Source organism: Melopsittacus undulatus, chromosome 7, assembly GCF_012275295.1.
Source record: "Melopsittacus undulatus isolate bMelUnd1 chromosome 7, bMelUnd1.mat.Z, whole genome shotgun sequence".
Taxonomy (NCBI): domain Eukaryota; kingdom Metazoa; phylum Chordata; class Aves; order Psittaciformes; family Psittaculidae; genus Melopsittacus; species Melopsittacus undulatus.
Genome location: NC_047533.1, coordinates 65,616,433 through 65,636,687, shown reverse-complemented (window position 1 = coordinate 65,636,687; position 20,255 = coordinate 65,616,433). Strand labels below are relative to the sequence as shown.

Below are 20,255 nucleotides of genomic sequence, written 5' to 3'. Positions count from 1 at the left end.
AGAAAAAAAATGCAAATTCTCACCTAACAGACTGGCTTTCCCTTTAAGGTAATCCGATGAATTTGCATGAGCAAATGGGCTTTACAAAATGTTTGACAGTTTAGCATTTGTTTCTTTATATTATCTTCAGATAAAATATCACAACATAATCCTGTAGCTTCTGCACCTAATATTTGGCACTGTAGCCTGACATGAAGAAAATGAATTGGAGTCAAATGTATCTTTTACAGGTATGTGAAACAGAATAATGTAAGAAAGATTTCAAACTCCAGGTACCAAACATATTCTGCTTATGTCTAGGCAGGACACCTGTATCCAATGTTACACTTGAAAGGAAGAAACTGTACTTATGCCCACATTTTTTGTGTGAAAGGCTTGTCCAAAGCTTATTTAAAAACTAGATTGCAATCCCATGGGGAACACCCCCAGGTGCTAGTTACTTGTGTAGGCACCTACACATACTTCCTTGTTCCACTGATACTATGAGAGACTTTACAGGACCTACAGAACCTACACCTAGGGTTTGATAAATCTGCTAAAGGCTACAGTTTAAGAAATAGTTGTGTAGAGTTTTAAATCCAAATAAACTTTTTTTGGTTCCCCATAGCCCATGGCTTACCCCTGACCTTAGAAGGACATAAATACCCCAAAAATGAAGCCAGGAAGTGATACCCCCCACTCCATAAAGTGAACAGAGAAAAGAAGGGGAGCAGAGAAAGGAGGGAAACACAAAAGATAAAGTAACCTGCCCTCCATTTTCACAATAAGTTTGTGTCTGAGCCCGTTATCCTGAGTCCCTGTTCATTGCTTCAACTACATCATCTGTGTTTCCTGAATAGAAAGCAGTGATGAGGTGTGTTTGAAATGATTGACAGCATCACTGCAGGGAGATAAACTTCTGACTTTACTCCTTTTCTGATGCCTAAGATAATCAATATCAACATTAATGTTCCTCTTTAGAATAGAGTTTGTCATTAAATTCTAAAATAACAAAAAAACAACAAAGGGGCAGAGAGGCAGAAAAGGCAAAGGCTTCCATTCTCCCAGTTAACATAAAAAATTTCAGTGTTATGATTACTGGGAATGAGTAGTCAGGGTCTAGGCTGGTAAGTGAGAAACAGTACAATACAAGTTTCTGATTGATATTGGAAGGGAGTGGAGGGATCCATCCTAATGTGAAGTGCCAAAATCATATAATCTTAAACAGCTAGGGAGCTGCAAGAGTTTTAGTGTCTTAGCCACCATTCCCCTCCCATTCATCTGCACCACTATAATGCATAAAAACCTTAAAAAAATAAAAAATCACTAATACCATATTTCTCTCAGTCCTCATACATGCCAAGTGTGACTTTAAACTTTAATTAATACAAATGGGTGGTACACATTAGATTAATTAGACATGACACTCACATTATTTAAACCCAATATAAAACCAGTTTCTATCAAGCATTTTGATATCCTGATTTTACAAAACGTCCAATGACATCAAGCTTCGGTGACATGCTATACATCTACTGCTTCTCAGTTCCTTGGAAAAGAAGGAATAAATGAAGTGAGAAGAACACTGGAAAAATTTAATAGACAAACTGACTAATCTCAGACCCCAAGGTCATAGCAAAGCAATTCATTTCTTGGCTTTTCAACAGCACAAGACATGATTTATCAATCTGAGACCAGGCTTATAAACATTATACATCTCAATAATATGTTCTTTGCACTGTGTAACTTTTTAAACAATGATCGATTGCCTGGGCTGAACCAAAGTTATTTTACAAACAGAAACAGAATATATACAAATGAAATGAACCAATAAGGGAAGGGAAGGAAAAAGAAGGAAACATAAAAAAAGGAGGAAAATATTATGCCACACAGCAGTTATACTGCTATGTAACTGTAAAGGAATCTAACTTTTTGCTATAAAATATATTCAGAAAACATGCCCTTTAAATATCTCCTATCTATCATTTTGTACAACTGAAATAGAAGACCACTAAAGGAAAAATATTTTGTAAGTTCAGCAAAACAAAAACTTGCATTGCCAAAGAAATAATATGACTGATTTAAAGAAGGACTGTGCATCAATACCCCTAGCTGTCCACTTGATCACAGACTGCCTCGATGTCATAATCGAGTTCAAGTCTCAGTTTCCTTTCCCTTAAAGTGAAATAATATTTTCTTTCTCTTCCAACAAGAGCCTTATCTTTAGGTGAAATGTTTGGGTTCATCATCTGCTCATCCTGAGGATGAAGAACATCATTTTTTTAAAGTAGGATTCTTTTTGGCCAGCATCTGATGCAGTCTGGCCCTGATTTTGACAAGGCTCTGAAGACATTGCTGTAATGCAAAAATATTCCTGTGTAATTTTCTCATATGGAGTCCACTGAAATTCCTGGCAAACTTGAGCACTGATCGTAGGCTCTGCTCTGCTTTTCTTGGGAAAGGAGGAGGGAAGTACTGCTTGGACATGAGCTGCTTTTAGGGTCTTTATTGAGAAAACTTCATCTTGAGAGTACAGAGTGGATGCTTGAGAATACAGATGAGCTCAAACACTATGCATAAGAAATGAGTTTGAAAGTTCAACATGCTTGGTTTCCAGTCCTCTAAATTTACTGCTCCAGGCAACACAGCTCCTGTCAATTTTCAGGTGACAAATTCTCTCTCAGAGACCCGTCAGTTCCTTCATTCACTTATCATATAGACAATACAATACGACCTCAGTTTGGGTAGGGCTGATCCTTATAATGTAAGAAAATCAAAAAGATCAAAGCTGCATGTGATGTGGCTGCATGAGGTTATTTTGGTGAAATTTTGCTTCAAGGAGTATTCATGGAATCATAGGATGGTTAGGTCTGGAAAAGACCTTAAGGAATATTTCAAACAGCAATCACTAATGACCCAGCACACATGCACAAAGCATCATGTTCAAAAGTAAAAGCAATCTGTTGCACTTCAACTTTGTTCCACATATTCTTAATAATAAAATTATTTCAGGCTCTTTTCAAAAAAGACTGTACTTTAAAGCAGCTGAACACTGCAACCACAGCTCCTTGTAAAACAAACATCAACACTGTGTTGCTTCAGGTCCTAATAATGCTGCATGAAGGAAACACTTTCACAAAGAGGAATAAAGAAATGAGTCCAGGTTTAAAAATGAGACACCAAAAGGGAGATTAGCAGGAGACTGAAGCAGCTACTTTTACTTCTTATGATAATTGGGGTCATAATAATGTCCTTTTTTTTTATACAAAAGAGACTGAGGTTTCCAAAGTGAGAATTCAGCACTAGTTCCAAAAATCTGTTAGAAAAATAATGGTATTCACTTTCAGATTCCCCCCCCCCCCTTTTCCACTCTCCCTTCTATAATTTAAAGGGCTCTTCCTCTCCACTTGGCTCATTTTCACTCTCAGCTCTCTCTCCAGGATTTCATATCACCTAGCTATCTCAGTGCCTCAGGCCCATAGTATTCATCTTATTTATAGACCTAAATCTGCAGTTTGTTGCACCTGGACAGACTGCTGCACCTACACAGACTTCCATAGCTTTCAGGAGCCCTTTCTGCCAGTACAAACAGCAGCTCTGCTGGAACACAAAGGCGGCTTTCAGCTGGGCAAGGTCATGAACATACCCCCCCCTCCCTTGTCTCTCTCCTACATTTCCAATGGCATTCGCTGTACTCTAGCAAGCTCTCTTGGTGTTGCACACACAAGAGCAAACAAAGCAAACCTTATCTGAAAAACTTTAATATATAAAAGTGTATGTTTCCACCTTCCTGTGTATTTCAGGATACATCCTAGGACCCTGACCCATCTTTCTCTCACCCTCCACAATACCACAGAGAGGGAGTCAAGAATTCACCACATAAAGAGGGGCTTAAAGCCAGGTCTACCCGAATGCAGGTCCTTGGCACCTCTGCTGTAACTCCTCTCCCTGCTACATCATTTCTCCTTTCCCCCTGTTGCAACTGTGTTATTCAAGGCCAGGCTGGATGGGCCTTTGAGCAACCTGGTCTAGTGGAAGGGGTTGGAGCTAGATTAAATGATCTTTCAGGTCCCTTCCAACTCAACCATTTTATGGTTCTAAGAATCTATCCTCCCCACAGCTCTTGGGATACACCACATTATTGTGCTTGTGTTGTGGTTTAAGCCCAGCTGATAACTCAGAACCACACAGCCACTTGTTCACTCCCACCCTTCTTCCTCCCCATGCTCCCAGAGGGATGGGGAGGAGAATCAAAAGAATGTAACTCCCACGGTTTGGGATAAGAACAGTCCAGTAACTAAGGTATAACACAAACCACTGCTGCTGCCACCAATAATGATGATAAGGGAAAGACAAGGGAAGAGAATGTAACCACTCACCACCTGCCAACTGATACCCTGCCCAACCTGAACAGTGATCTAGCCCTTCCGGGTAACTGCTCCCAGTTTATATACTGGGCATGACATGCTGTGGTATGGAATACCTCTTTGGCTAGTTTGGGTCAGGTGTCCTGTCTCTGCTTCCTCCTGGCTTCCCCTCCTCCCTGGCAGAGCATGAGACTCAGAAAGTCCTTGGTCAGAGTAAACGTTACATAGTAACAACTAAAAACATCGATGTTATCAGCGCTATTCCCAGGCTGAAAGTCAAAAACACAGCACTGCACCAGCTACTAAGAAGGAGAAAATTGACTGCTACTGCTGAACCCAGGACAGTTTGCTGCAGGCTGGTTAATGTGGGGACAATGCTGATCATTCATCTCAGCACCACCTGTCAGTTACTCCAAAAGCTGCCACACACCTGGAAATACGCAACTGTGACTGATTCTCAGGAAAACATTTACCTTGGCACACTCAGTACAGAAGGCATTACCGCGCTCACCTCAGTCACTGTAAGTAATTTGTGTCCCTAACCACTGACAAACATTACAAATTGCGCACCTGGAGCTGTTACAGACTCTACGTAGTTCAAGCCTATACTTCCCTCTTCTTTTAAAAACAGCTACATAATAGCTCTGCAGCACTATAATCAGCCTTTCACATAAGGCATACAAGAGGAATGAAAGACAGGAAACGGCCCCAAGTTGCACCAGGGGAGGTTGAGATTGGCCATTAGGAAAGATTTCTTTACCAAAAGGGTTATGAAGTATTGCAACAGGCTGTCCAGTGAAGTAGTTGAGTCACCATCCCTGGAGGTATTTAAAAGACATATGGATCTGGCACTTAGGGGTATGGTTTAGTGGTGGCCTTGGCAGTGCTCGGTTAATATTTAGGGCCAATTATCTTAGAAGTCTTTCAGCATAAAAGATCCTAAAATCCTGTGATCTATGGTAAAAATATAAATAAAAATAAATTAAAAAAAAAACAAATAAAAAAGCAGTTGAGTTCTAATGAATGCCTACAACAGCAGAACAATAGTGGCTCATCTAACATATGCATTGTTTGGCAGGAGCTGAAGCAGTTGTGTCTGGGATTGGTCTACACTATTCCCTTGTCTTGGATCTTTAGGAATGATGGTGGAACAGGTCTCTGTTCAGCAGGAAGTCTTTCCAAGAGAGCCATTCACAGATGGCAACTGGATAAAAACAATATTCTGTTTAATTTAATTGCTTGGTTTGGGTTAACAGAGTCCAGAATTCCTATTCATGGGTGGTGCAAAAGGCTCCACCAGCCCAGCTGGTAGCAATCCAGTTGCCCTGCCATCACCTGCTACTTATTGAGCAATGTTTAAAATCCCAACTTCTACTATATATTTATGCCTTTACATGGTTTGTGATCCCAGGCACACTGCTGTAAAACCTGGACATCTTCCCTCATAATCTTCTCAAACTGCAGCCCCGGGAGGAAGAGTGATGAAGAGAAGCTTTAACAGCTTTACCACAACACTGCACATGTAACATTGAGCTGTTTTTTCCAGAGCCATCCTGGAATACCCTGAACCAGGCAGGCTATGTGGCTTGCAGTCCTGCATCCTCACTAGCAACATTATTAACTTCAGCAGCAATCTAAGGTAACCTGGAGAGCAGAGAATCTCTCCCAAGATGGTAGGCAGAAAAGACAGTGTCTTTCTACTTCACATCCCATCTGCAATGAAAAAAACCCCAAATCCATATAACTTTTCTTAGCTGTCATACAACATGCTTCAACGGGTGCTTAGTTAAAGACATACAAAAAAAGGAACTATGCCTTTTTGTCCTACACAGCAGAGGGCACAAAACATTCAAAAATACGACTTAAACCACAAGGCAAAAGTCAGCATAAACCACAATAGCTGTAATAAATATTACCATTAATTTCAGTTAATTGTCATACAGTTAAAGGCACTGCAGAGACACATCAGTGTATGAAAAGTCCCAAAGGGTGATAGGCATGTGCACACTTAATATTACATAGTATTGATGGTAACCACGTGATAATTTACAAATTATATTGCTTCTAGCAAATACTTTTGATCACATCACCAAGTCTTTGGGTCCTAACCTATCTCTGCAGAATTTCCTGAAGCAGTAGAAGACTTGGACCAGAATCACTTCACTCCTTTTCTTAGTTTCATATTTCCTTCTAAGCCCATTTACCATACAAAGATTTCTCAAAAGTAAGTAAGTAAATAAATAAATAAATAATAATTAAAAAAAAAGTTTGGGTTTTTTAAATGTCTGCCTTCCCATGGCTTTATAAAGCACACAGATCCTTGGTAGCTAACCCCAAATTTGCTACTAGATCATCTAGCCTGAGTTGCTGTGTGTCCCAGGCCTAGAAAGCATTAACCAGATGCTCTCCACTGAGGCAAATTACTTGTGTTTTACTAAAGCACAGCTCCTAAAAAGGTGTTCTGTCTGAAGGCTGCCAATGAAAATCTCAATTGTACACTGGTATCTATGTTAATGATTGCCAAACACAGTGTTAAATATTAATGTTCTATCTACCTGCATTTGTCTAGTTTCAGCTTCCAGTCATAAATTCCTTTGTATACATATCCTGATCACATTAAAGAGCCTGCTAACACTCAAGCCCTCTCAAAGGCAATGAAACAATAGAAATCTGCCAGTCATTCTGCCATCCTCAATGTTTAATCACCAATGTCTTTATAATTATTTTCAGGTTTCTGAAGAAAACACCAAACAACATTGGGCTTGGTTCAGACTTTGAGGAACCAGCTACAAATCTTCTGCATGCTCCCTGTTCTTTCTTTACATGTCTCAGATACATAGCTTCACATTCTCCGTGTGTACAGAGCTCAGGGTGTTTTAAACAGTAAGTTCTTTGGTACCCAGTCAGGCATTTTATTTTAAACATCTAAGAAAATGTCATCTACCCATTAATTTTTAATCAAGTACATTGTTAATTTCCTCAAAGAACACAATTTGACTTGACAAAGAGTATTTTATATAATTTCTAGAGAAGCTTAATATTATTACTGGCTGTCTGTATGAAAACATATCTACCAAAATAGGTCTGCCAAATCAAACTCTCCCTAACAGGACAGCTTTTCTTGCCATATTTTACAGACACTGTGAGTGTATTTGTTTCTGCTTTGAAACAAACTCCCACCAATATCCCCTCTGCACTTAATTGGATTGGATGCTGTGCTACATGTATTCAAGATCCTGCAACTCTGAGACGCTTAAAAACAAGTAGAACTAAGTATTTGATTAATATTTAAACATAGTAAAACTGCCAAATATTGCAGGGGATAAGTTTCTTGAGCAAGATTTCCCTGACAGGATACCAGTAACTTCCACTGAAAGGAGCCACTGATAGTTACTTGTATCCTGAGGGGGTGAATCAGAGCCCTGGAGATCTACTTAGTTTTCTGCTTTCTGTGCACATAAAAGCAGAATACAGAACAAGGTCATGACAGGCCGAAAATAGCAAATCTTCAAGCAGTTGCAATTCAAATAGATAGCAGATCTGCTGGAAAGCAAGCAACTTGACCAGAATGCAGAATTTTTGAAGATCAGTGCTTTTATAAGCATTTTAAATTTACAACTATTTCTCAAAAGTCAAGAAAAACATTAGGTACATACTTCTCAGGGTTTTCCACTTCTTCAGTAACAAAATTGAGGTAAAACCTAGAAAAGAATTATAAAATCTATTAGAAGGGCTTGGTAGATTTTGATTCTGTATTTCTTTCCCGAAGAATGAAGAAGATGCTTCTAGTTAAGCACCACTGTTTATTATAGCACCACTGTTTATTATAGCCAACTTTGCAGACCTATGACTGGATTAAGGAGAGTGTGAGATTTCACATTCCCTCAGCCCCATGCCCAGGAAGGGAATTCTTAGAAAAGATAAAGTAGAAAAAAAAGACAAAAGCTCTCCAGTGCCAGTGTGGAATTAATTTTTTTCCCCTGGCATACTAGGCATATTATGGTTTACCCTAGTCTTATACACAAATGCACATGCATACCCTAAAGCATCATATTCCATTTGTGGTTGTGGCCTTGTACAATATCAGGTTGTATTGGCCAAAATTCTCAGCAAGGTACTCAGCAAGGACTTCTTTACAATAAAATAATGAGGCTTCAAAAAAACCCTCCTAAACCCAGTATTTTGATGCTACTGTGTCATATGCGATCACAAACCCAGGCTGCTAATCCTGTGTGCTCTTGCATAGCCTCCTGTACAAGTTGCTCTCTGGTCATATTCCAACAGCATACAAGAAATAGCTATGTATGGGAATTCATAGGAACTGTTCACTGGGCACAGCCCTGCATACAAAACAACTGTAAGCCTCAAGGTCACTGAACCCTCTGTTCTGCATTTATTAGCACTAGGTCTGCCCATCACTGGATCATACAGATATGCCTGGCTCAGATGTGGACACAAAGTCACATCCTGGCTAATTAAACAGAGCAGTCAATACAGTGCTTATGCTGGCTTTCTGCTTTTATGCAGGATAAAGAGATGGTACCTGAGCTGGCAGAAAGTCTGTGGCTCTTTTCTCCATCACAGGTCTTGGAGCAGATCTGGGTTAGCATAACAATTTAGCACTGGCTTGTGGTTTTGAAAAAATATGATTTTGTGACTGAGCACCAAATGCTGTAAAAACTAGATTTGCCATTTATAGAACCACCTCAGTACTTGTTTCTAAACTTAATATTGCACAGAGCACAAAAGAAGACGTTAGGGTAGTTCAAAGGAGAAATGGCTTTCAAAGAGTAAGATATTCAGCTACTTTTTTCTAGTCTTAGTCCTTCTCTAGACAGAAATAACCTGACAGCCTGGCATCAGTGATGCAGAGACATGCTTCCTTGCATTCTTTTCTCTACTTGTCCTTTTTCACCTAGCATTTTATATATCAGATAGTCTACACTTGCTCTTCACATGAATGAGCCCACAGATATATAAGAGATAACACCTTTGGTTTGTTCTTTAAAGCTGTGTCATTACAAGTTAATAGCCTCATAGGCTATGCATAAAACTTTGCCTATATCGTCAGACATAACCCCAACACTTGTAACACTCCTTCACATTCAGCTTATTGGATTGATTTAGCCCCATGAAACTGTTAGTGCAAGGGTATTGACACTCCACTTAATGGTCTGCTCTCCTATGCTCTGAGGCAATCAATTTGAGCTGGTGACAAAGACAAATAGGCAGCTGGGAAGAACCACTAGCCAAATTAGGTCTTTTCCTGCTAATTTCTTTTATAAGTAGCAAATAAGAACCCTGAAATAAAAGTCAGAAGGTGCAAAGGAAAAACAGAGATTATTTTTATTGTAGGGATTTGGAATGTTTGGTGGAAAATGAAAAGAAATGGGGAAAAAGCAACAGAATAACAGTATTTTTAATGTAGCATTTTACAGCAAACAAACCATACCTCAGTGATGAACAATATTAAAGTGCTTTTAGAATTGCCATCATACAGAAATGTACAGTTACGTTAAAATTTTAAAAGTGAGAAACCATCACATGTATGGATGTGAGAAACAAAGGCAGTTGTGTGAGAGAGAGGGAAGAAGGTAGAGACTGTCTGCATAATGAGTCCAATTTCCTTGAGGCTTCAAAATACCAGGCTCCCATCTATATGTAGTTAACACACATATATATATATATATATATATATATATCTCACAGATAAAGGGTTTAGACTCTCTTGGATTCCCTCACCATCACCATTTAACATACAAGCTCTGTTCAGTATTTCAGCATGCATGTTTATAATACTCCTGCAATCTGGGAGTTGCAGACAGAGAGAGAACTCAAATGCTCAGTCCATTGTCTGTCCAAATTAAATATATAAATCCCTTATCTCTCTGCCCTCACCTCTTTATATAAGTTGAAGGGACTTGGCTGCCTGTGAAGCTATGGAAAGGAAAAGGAAGACCTGCAGACAAAGCTGCTTCAGAATAAGCCCACTCTGATCATTGTAGTTGTCTTTTTTCCCCCCACACTGCTGCTGCAAGAGTATGTTGGCGCTGTGTAGTGTGGAGCCCTCACTAAGCATGAATAAATCGTAAGGCAGATTCGAAGCAGCAGTATCTTTCAAACCAGTTGCTGTGTACTTTGGTGGGGAGAGGGAAAGAGCTTGAAATGAAGTTCTGAGTAGGGCACTTGAAGACAGATTCTCAGATCTTTGCTTACAGTCAATAGCACTTGACTTCCACAGAAGCCAGTTGCTTTTCTTGTGAAGTGAGGTCCAGTTCTCCCAGAGCAAAAGGCATAAGAATCTGTCATTTTATCTTGTTTTGTGGTCTATACTGATGTTATCATCCTTCAAATGCTGCTTTTACAAAGCAAAGGCTGATGTCCACACAACTTTGTAACAGTCTCTAGAATTACTTTTTCATGTAATTACTTACTTGCTCAACAAAAATTAAATCTTCATTATCTCTTTTATCCTTTTATGCAGTTACCTGATGAAAATTTAGAAACGTCCCTTTCTTGTTGCCTTTATTCCTGATCTTAAGAACAGGAATAAAAGTCTGAGGGTTTGTTTAGGGGGGTTTCTTTAGTGTTCAGTGCATGGTTACTTACTGCACACTGGAGAAGAAAAAATCCTTTGCAGAGCTGCCTGCAGAATAACTACTGAGCATATGGAACAGTGGTGAGATCTACCCTTACTACATGATGCAGCTCGAATATGATGCTCATTTCTTCATATAAATAAACCTCTTCATTAGAGCATATGTAGTGTTTGTTTTCAGGATAAATACTCACAGGTTTCAGCAACTTACCAGCCTGAATAGGCATACATTCCTGAATAGAAAGCAAGTGGTAATCCCATAACACTGGCATCATTCCCCGCAAAGGCATTTTTAAAGTGCTGTGTTTCTCCTGCAACATCAACAAGAACCATATTGAAAAATAAGCTCTTTTGTCATCTCCTGCTTTATAACAAATAAGTATATCACACCATGCAACATTCAATCACCCAGTGGTTCACTAACTCCCAGCTCTGCCCTTGACCTTAATTTCTGACCCAACCCTTGCAGCTGTAAGCTGCCACTGACTGTAAAGGTTTTGTGGTGTCACTAAGTCATGCAACACCAGAATTTGACCTATTAGTTTCTTTTCAAAGCATTCTGAGCTTGATAACACTCATTTCACTGTCATCTCCAGCAGTGACTTATAACATGGAAGAGCAGAATGAGCTCTGTTGTTTTATGCTGTGGAAAATCTCACTTGTTTAACATCTTAATCAGAAGGAACATTGCTAATATTTCACTCATTTTTAACCATTTTTAAGGCAAATAAACCCAATATATATACCAGTGAAAGATTAGTAATTCCTTTTATAATTAATATTGTGTTAATATTACACTAAGTAAGAATTACAGACCTATAAATGCAAACATGTAAGAGTTATATTGTATTTTTACTCGTTTACAAAGTCTGGTATGGTTTCTAAGAGCCCCCTACAATATCCCAGATTTCCTGAGAAGCAATGATGCTCCAATGAAAAGGAACAGGAAGAAACAGAATTCATTCAGACTTAAATTAACAATAGGTCAAATCCTCTACCCTTTACTCAGTTTTTACTGAACCCTCAGTCTAAATTCCCACCAAAGAAGGGGCTTTCTGGGTAAGGAAAGAGCTGCAGCCAGAGGTAGGACCCCAGTGGGGAGTCAGGAACACTATCCAAGCTACTTAAGGGCAGCAAGCCCCATCCAAGCCTGGGTCTGGCCTGCTTCAAAGGTCTAGGAAAAATGGGGCAGATGGGAACAGAGGGGCATTTTGCACATGAAAGGAGGTAAGGCAAGAGGCACCGCAGCTGCCAGAAAGGAAGTGAAAAACACGAAAACAGAAACAGTGACTCAGTGGAGTGCTACACAGGAACACTTTTATTTCAGAGGCTGTTGCTAACCACAGAGATCCGCCTGTCCCTGAGCAGCTGAGCTCACCAGAGCCCAGCGCTGCGCTGTTGACTCGGGCAGGAGGGTTTGCACAGCATCGCAGAAGAGCATCCCAGCGACAGAGCCAACAGCCGTGGCAGGTTTTGTTAGATGAAATCTGCCACCAATTAATTACAAAGAGCTCCCCATTCTGGTCCTGTGCGCTGAATGGCTTCTTGGGATCCCTGTAGTTACTTTCTAGTGTTATTGTAACGTTAGAGAGCGAGCTAGGGCTTCTCCCCATCTCACAGCCACTGCTGACAGGCATCGAATGGAAAAGCCTTTTCAGGTAGCTGAGCGTAAAAACAGTGAGAAGAGTTTCCCTGCAGACATGGCTTTACCCAGACAACGTCCAGGGAGCCAAGGAAAGGCCTCCACAGCTGTGTTCATGCTGGGTGCTGCTGGGGAGAACAAAGGTGTGTTTTCACACTCCTTGCTTATACAGCAACATTGATAAAGTCTGTAGAGTCATTCTGTCCTTCCAAACACTTCTGATCTCTTTTCCTATGCTTGGTTTAGCCTCAGACTATTTCATTTAGCTGTATGCTTTAGTTTTTCACTTGGAAGAAGTAAAGCGTGCCTGCAGCACAAGCATCCAGTACTTGTGAGCAGGAAGCCCATGAGAGCACTCTCTGACTACAGTTTCTCTTGCCAGTACAGCACCTTTAACTTCACAATTTACAACACCAAAGTGGTAGAACCTCATCCATGATACTGTTTCTTTCATATATTCCCCAATACTGGGCCTCCTGCACCACCACATAGCCAGTACCAAACAAACTAGGCACTAGCTTAGTTAAAGGAGACATACTCTGCCCCAAATAGGAATGTGCTCTGGGGAGGGATATACCCATCTGTCATTAAAACCCATCCTGCCCCTGCCACAAAGTTCACACCAAAGGCAAATTACAGAGAAGAACAATCCTGTTGCATATTTAAAACATGACTCTGATCTAAATAGACTCATTGGCATGCTGAAGGAAATACCAGTTCATCCCAGTGTAGTTCCACTTCTAATCAATTACACGACAGTACAGAGCTTCAGTTTAAGCAAGCACAGACTAATTAAGAGATTTTGCTGCTATAAGCATTATTTGGTGGAAGCAGGTGGGGAAAGACTGGGGAGGGTAAAGATAAAAGCACTTTAAAAGCATTTACATTTCATTTCATACCTCTAATTAGCTGGATAACTCCAGGGACTATAATTATCAGAATTGCTACAAGCTTGCAAAAGGTAAGGAATATCTGTATGCGGGCACTCCAGCTGACACTTGTGCTGTTCAGGACCATCACCAGCGCTGCAAGGGGAAAAGGAAAAATCACAAAGAAATAGTCATGCTGCTGAAATCGTCACAAAATTCTTCACCAGCAGAGAGGCTGCACACTCCCTCCATCCTGATGCATTAAAGGAAACACATCCTGATAACCTTCTCCAGCTTCTGCTGTTCTCTGCCTTGCTCCCTCCACATCAAATTACAGCTTCCTTTACCCAGAATTGTTGCCTGCTGGCAAACAACTGGCTGGCAGGGGACTGCCTTCAATAAAAGAAACTTATTGCCCAACCCTTGTCATTCAGATTTCTGTATCAGTGCCACTTTGGGTAGAGATTTGTATTTTCAGAAAACAACAACAATTAATGATCATATTAAATTTTCACACCCACATTTAGCCCCCACATAAATTGGTCACTCACTCACTACCTTATTTACCTCTGCTCCTCTTTTCCACTTTTTCTTCTCTCTTACTGCTGTACCACCAGATATACAGGAAGGCAAGAGTGCAAGTAGCATGCCCATCCTTGCTGGTAATTGGTGAAGAAATAGAGAGTTTTAACGTTTGGAAACAAAGCCCAGGTCTGCAACATGTAGAGAGGTAAGTGATAAGGACTTTTACATCCTGTCTGCTTGGCTCACATCTCCTTCTGGGTCAGGGAGGGCATCTTCTGGCCTTCACTACAGCACTGACTGACAGAAGGACTGTAAGTCTTACCATTTGAGTGCCAGTTATTCTAGCTTATTTAAACTATTACCCTGGAAAAACATAATCAATAAAGGAGTTTACATTATGGGTTTTCTAAAAGTGACTAAAGAATGGAAAATATGAGTCATTTCACTAGATAAAAAGTCCTGCTCCCCGTCTGCTGCTGGGAAAGGAGAACATAGTCAAACAAGCCTGCTGACTTATCTCCTCTTTCTTGCCATCATATGGAGCTAATGAATTAGCTCCTCACCAGAGTCCTCCCATACTTCAAACTCTTTCAAGAGCACTAATTCACCTATATCATCAGCCATATCAACACATCCTGGGGCACATAAAAACACAAATTGCTATCTCCTGCCAGAGTCTGGGAGTTAGTTTGTACAAGCTGGCATTGTAAATCTGGCATAGTACAAACTTTCTGGCAGCAAACCGTACTGATTTATCCCAAGTCTTTTATACAGATTATGTTCACCAGCAAAGCCAAAACATACATATCATAAAAACTTCTCAGTTTAAACAAAAGCTTAACGGAAAAAGAAGAAAATTCCAAGTAATCTGTATTGCAATGTACTTTTTAGATATTATTAATCAAATAAAAATTCCAGGAAAAATATAACAGTGTTTCCTGGAATTTTTATCTGGGAGGAGATGGCCTCACTCTCAAATGTACAATTTACAAAAGTCAACATATATTTGCAGCATCACTTAATGCGAATTTTTCACCAAAAATTATCTTAAAGGTCAAAATGCTTTTTCAGTTCTGTATTTCACCATATTTTGGAACTGAGGCATTCTTATTTAAGTCACAAAGTAGTCACTTAAACTTCTGCAAAGTTCCACTTGAGATCCAAATACTTATTTTTTGCTTTATTACTTCCATGTATTCCTATACTTGCCAGGAAAAAGAAAAACCCAGGGGCCTGATACTTTGATGTCTCTGACATACCTTCACTTTTAAATGCCAAAAGATCTTTTTTGGTTGCTGCTGAATATTAGCACTGATTGAGGGTCCTCCTTTTTTCTCAGGGCCTGGTTACCAGGAAGGTTAACAATTGCTATTTAAGCAAAATGTATTCAAAATATTCATTAGACCAACAGTGTTTATTTATGAAGGACGTATAAAGACAATCCAATGCCATAAACAAGCACTGGCTCATTTCAAATTTCCTAGAAAGTTCAGGATATCATACCTTTCTTTCACAGAAGACGAAGCCCAGTCAGAAACCAGGCTACAAGAAGATATCAAGGAAGAGTTTTAAGTGTAATAAAGTATCAGATATTGACATCTAGCTTATTCAGCATTCAAGCTGACTGTAGCTGTCTGTTAAATTACACAGGTCAGAATAGGTAGCATGAGCAACCTCCCTGCTGAGAGCCCCCCCCTCAAGGTTTTCTAATGCATCTGCTTCACCTTTCTGATACACATACAAGAATGTCACTGCATAGAAAACTAGTATAAAAACTAAGGTCAACTCACACAGAAACTCAGAACCTTCCTTGCTGGCCAGCCACCCACAGATCACAGCCCCTGATCTGTTGGAGACCTACACTAGCTTGAAAATAAAATGCAGGCTGGTATTTTCATGAAGGCAGTCTGATCACAAGCAGTGTTAAAACTTCTCCATTCCCAACCGTGAGCTCAAGCCAGCCAAATGTTTCATCTGAGGCTTTCTAATGAAATAGTGAATGCAAGATGGGCACTGCAAGAACCTTCATTTAATTGGGAAGCTGAAGGAACCATACACCTGCACAGTCCAGTGCACATGCCCTTAGTTTTGATGGTCCTCTGTAAGAGTAAGCCCTTTGCAGTGTTGGACAATTACACAAATATAGCAATTCAGGTTGCAGGGTTTAGACTGATTTGGTATTTTGGGGAATATCATTTTATTGGACTTCATAGGCTACAGGAATTTACAGCCTACTTATTTAGTCTTAGCAGTTGTATGCGCATAACAGACATACAGAGATATAGGGCTTATACTGTTATCATGTATCAGCACCATACTGGTTGTAATAGCAACTGGATAGCAAAAGGAAACAGAAGAGTCATGAAGAAAGCTGCTAAAGACCAGGAAAAGAGAATGACAGCTGTGCCAGGATTCAAGAGGGAAACTGTATCTTGGGAAGGGGTAACGGGGCTGAAACTTAAACAGGAAAGGTTTAGACTGGATATAAGGAAGAAATTCTTTACTGTTAGGGTGGTGAGGTGCAAGAACGGGTTGCCCAGGGAGGTTGTGAATGCTCCATCCCTGGCAGTGTTCAAGGCCAGGTTAGATGAAGCCTTGGGTGATATGGTTTAGTGTGAGTTGTCCCTGCCCATGGCAGGGGGATTGGAACTAGATGATCTTGAGGTCCTTTCCAGCCCTAACTATTCTGTGTTTCTATGATTATTGAGCACATCACTTCTATGAATAGGGCATTATGGAGATACTTCAAGAAACTGATTGCAGACACTCTGATACAGAATCACATCAAAGATCAGAAGGAAGCAGCAACTCCCCAGACAAAAGGACAGCGAAAGGAGGACTCATGTCTAATTTTGCTAACTAGAAGTCAGGCATCTAGCATGACTGCATCTCCAATGAGGATACAGTTACCTCCAGAGGATTAATAACACTTCTTTCAGACACCCATTTCAGATGAGGTGGGTTGTCTTCAGGAAGCGTCTCTTCCCCTCTTTATCCACTACAGGGAGCATAGAAAAGTACCTTAAACTAAACACCTAACTAAAAGCAGAAAATGAATCCTGACCAATCAGAATAGGGAGGGAAAATAAAATGGGGTTCATGAGCAGCCAAACACAGTGGTAATAAGATACATATTGCTTTTCGAAATCCCTTTCTTTCACACAGCCACAGCTATAGCTGGATAACGAAATCTAATGGGAGAACTAACAGTAGGCATGACATTCTGGCCTACTTTTCAAGACTATATGTACCATTGCCTCAGCAGGAAACCAGAGTAACTGCCCTCCCCTCACTAGTCAGGCTTTTAGGGTCAAGACATTCACACATAGCAAAAAAAAAAAGAAAATACCCTCAATTTGCAGATCCTAATGTGTCAATTAAAACAGTCACAGGAGGCACAAAAGCACCCACCAGAGCTGCTTGTGCTATCCCTGCAAGCCAAGAGATGTCTTAATTTGAACTGCTTGTCTGAAAACTGTCAGCAGTAGAGAGCAACATTGGCCATGATGGGGAAAAAAAAAGCAACTAACTATAGACTCACATACACACCAAATTCATGCCAATAAAGCTTTGGGATGGAGTATTTGCTAGCAGGCACTGATAGATGTGTACAGCTGAACTTTGTTTTCAAGCATAACACTGCCTCTAACAGCCATAGTTTTTAACAACCTTATATTTGAGGGGGTTTGGCAGACCTCCAGAAAAAGGGGGGTGTATTTTATATTATTGTAGTGTAAAATGCCCAAAATACACATGAATGAGTGTTAAAACTTTAAAAGCATGTGCAAGTTGTCTCAGTTTTTAATAGCTGAAACCTGTTTATCTGCTTTCTGATATAAAGATTATAATAGTTAAGATTGCTTATCTCTTCAGGGTATATATTGATAGTACAGTTCAATAACTTTGCACAGTATAACTTACCCCTTCCTGTTACCAATGTATTTAAGTTTACCATTAGCAGAAGAACTGAAGGTATAGATAAAGCAATATATGAATAGGGAGGTTTTGCACTGTCGGTCACCATGCTTTGCAATCATGATAGGATGTTTCTTCATTGGAAGAAACAATAAATATGCAGTCTACCAGCTTTCACATAGATAGAAAAATGAATTTTATCTCTTCTTCTAAACAGACCATCTCCAGCATCAGAACAAATGTGAACATTATCCCTTCCGCCTTGTGTTCTGGGGCTGTTGTGTCCAACTCAAGCAAAGCTGGCATTTAAAAGGCCTCTCCTCCTGCTTGTATTTTCTTCAGCTGTCCTTCCTTATGCTGGGGCGCATCCAGGTTCTCTCTCTTCTACCTGGCCACTTATTTTCATAAAAATTATAGTAATTAGATGTCTTTGAGCTGTTTGTTCTTCTCTCCAGTACTGACCAAGATACTCATATCCAGCGTTTGCCTAGGTTTTTCTCCTTGCAGGGGTACACTTGAGAAATACCAAGTGAATAAAAGCAATTTCTAAGGTTGAAAAGAACAGGCAGCCTTTGCTTCAGAGATTCAGAAAGCTGGCGTATCTGCAGAGAACCTCCACACAAGCATCCTTTTCTCTACCAAGCCCCTGAAATTCCTGGACTTTTTGGTTGGTTGGTTTAATAATTATATTAAAAAAAAAAAAAAAAAAGAAAAGCAAGCATCATACTGTGGAACAGAATAAGGATTGTTCAAAATTGCTCAGAACAGAAATGATTTTGAGGGGAATTTTGTGCCCAGTGTATACTTTTTTCCCTATAAATACAAAACCAAGAATGAGGGGGTTTTTAAAGGTTACCCTCTCCAAAAGGTCCATTTTAGGTCTCATCTGATCTACATCTTCTCTGCAGCACCACTGTTCCTTTTGCACCACAAAGACACTGAGGTGGAGTGGTGGGGATCAGAACAAGTTGTAGCCCCTCTATGAGAAGTACTTGTTTGCAGCTTGCAGAGGAGCAACAGTATTTGCCATTCTCCATCATAATTTTGGTTGTATCTATCTTGGGTAACCTTTTAGTAATAGGATTAAGTTGGAGAAAAGGAAGGGCAGGGGGAAAGATGCCTTATGATAAGGACAGAAAAAAATCAAGCCACAATATTAGATGAGGCTTTAGAAGCTCCTGCACTGGAAGTTTTAAGACCAGGTTAGACAAAGATCTCTCAGAAACCTTTTAGATACACTGGTTGTGTTGGGGGGCAGGAGATCACCTGTATATTTTTCAGAATCTCTTCCTGCACTTTCTAGTATGGTCAGAAATGACAAGGTAAAAACTACAGAACAAAGTCTCAGCCAAGGGCAGAGTTTAATGTTGCTTCCCACTACCTTTCCCTCATGCAATAAAGACAGATATGCAATGAGCACTCTGTCATGAGGAACAAGAAGGAAAAGAGACAAAGAGAGGATAAGAAGACAAAAGGCAGTTCACTTCCTGATTAACTTGCACTTTTCAGTGGAAGCAAAGACTACCTTTAGCACCATTAAATTGGATTATTCAGGGCTCCAATGTGTCTACTCAGCTCAACACCACCTTAATTAAAGGAAGTTCTTCAGTGTAAGGGTGGTGAAGCACTGGAATGGGTTGCCCAGGGAAGTTGTGAATCCTCCATCCCTGGCAGTGTTCAAGGTCAGGTTGGATGAAGCCTTGGGTGACATGGTTTAGTGTGAGGTGTCCCTGCCCATGGCGGGGGGGTTGGAACTAGATGATCTTGAGGCCCTTTCCAACCCTAACTATTCTATGGTTCTACGATTATCACCACAGCAACTAATTCTTACCCTATGAGAGTAACCCTATGAGTGTAGCATATAATCAAAAACTGTCCTGAACGAAAGTCCACTGTAGAGTATACAGCAAATAATAACAATCAAGTCTCTGACATGCCACTCTCTTCCTCAGCGCTGTCCCATTCATCACTACAAACTTTATACAAGAATCCCTTCTTTCAGTGTCATGGCAGCTCACCCTACCTGTGCTATACAGACCTGCGCTCACCATAGAAGCGCTGTACTGTGAACTCCTCTCTCCCTTTATGCTCTAATTATTTCAGTACAACTCCTCTACAGCCCCACCCTGGCCAGCCCCCCCACCCCCCAGTGCTACTTCTATGTTTAATTACTTTGCAATGCCCTGGCTTATCACACGGATTTTCAATTAAATTAAAAGCAATAAAAACCTATTTTGAATTGTTCACTTATTGTGCTCGAATCACATGCACTTAACAAAATGCTTTGATGGGGTCCTCACTTAACATTCCTTCTGTCTCAGTGATCTTGAAGTTGCTGAACATCTGTTTCACCCTTATCT

General features: G+C 40.2%; 1 protein-coding gene across 1 annotated transcript in view; it reads right to left on the bottom strand.

The window, feature by feature from the left end:
• Positions 1 to 20,255, bottom strand: part of SLC7A11 (solute carrier family 7 member 11) — a 59,926-nt gene that overhangs the window by 31,678 nt on the left and 7,993 nt on the right. Inside the window, exons 4-6 of the mRNA XM_005144424.3 lie at positions 13,486 to 13,611; positions 11,156 to 11,255; positions 8,003 to 8,047 (exon numbers count right to left, since the gene is read on the bottom strand). Coding sequence (XP_005144481.1) covers positions 8,003 to 8,047; positions 11,156 to 11,255; positions 13,486 to 13,611 — 271 coding nt within the window. The remainder of the gene's footprint in view (positions 1 to 8,002; positions 8,048 to 11,155; positions 11,256 to 13,485; positions 13,612 to 20,255) is intronic.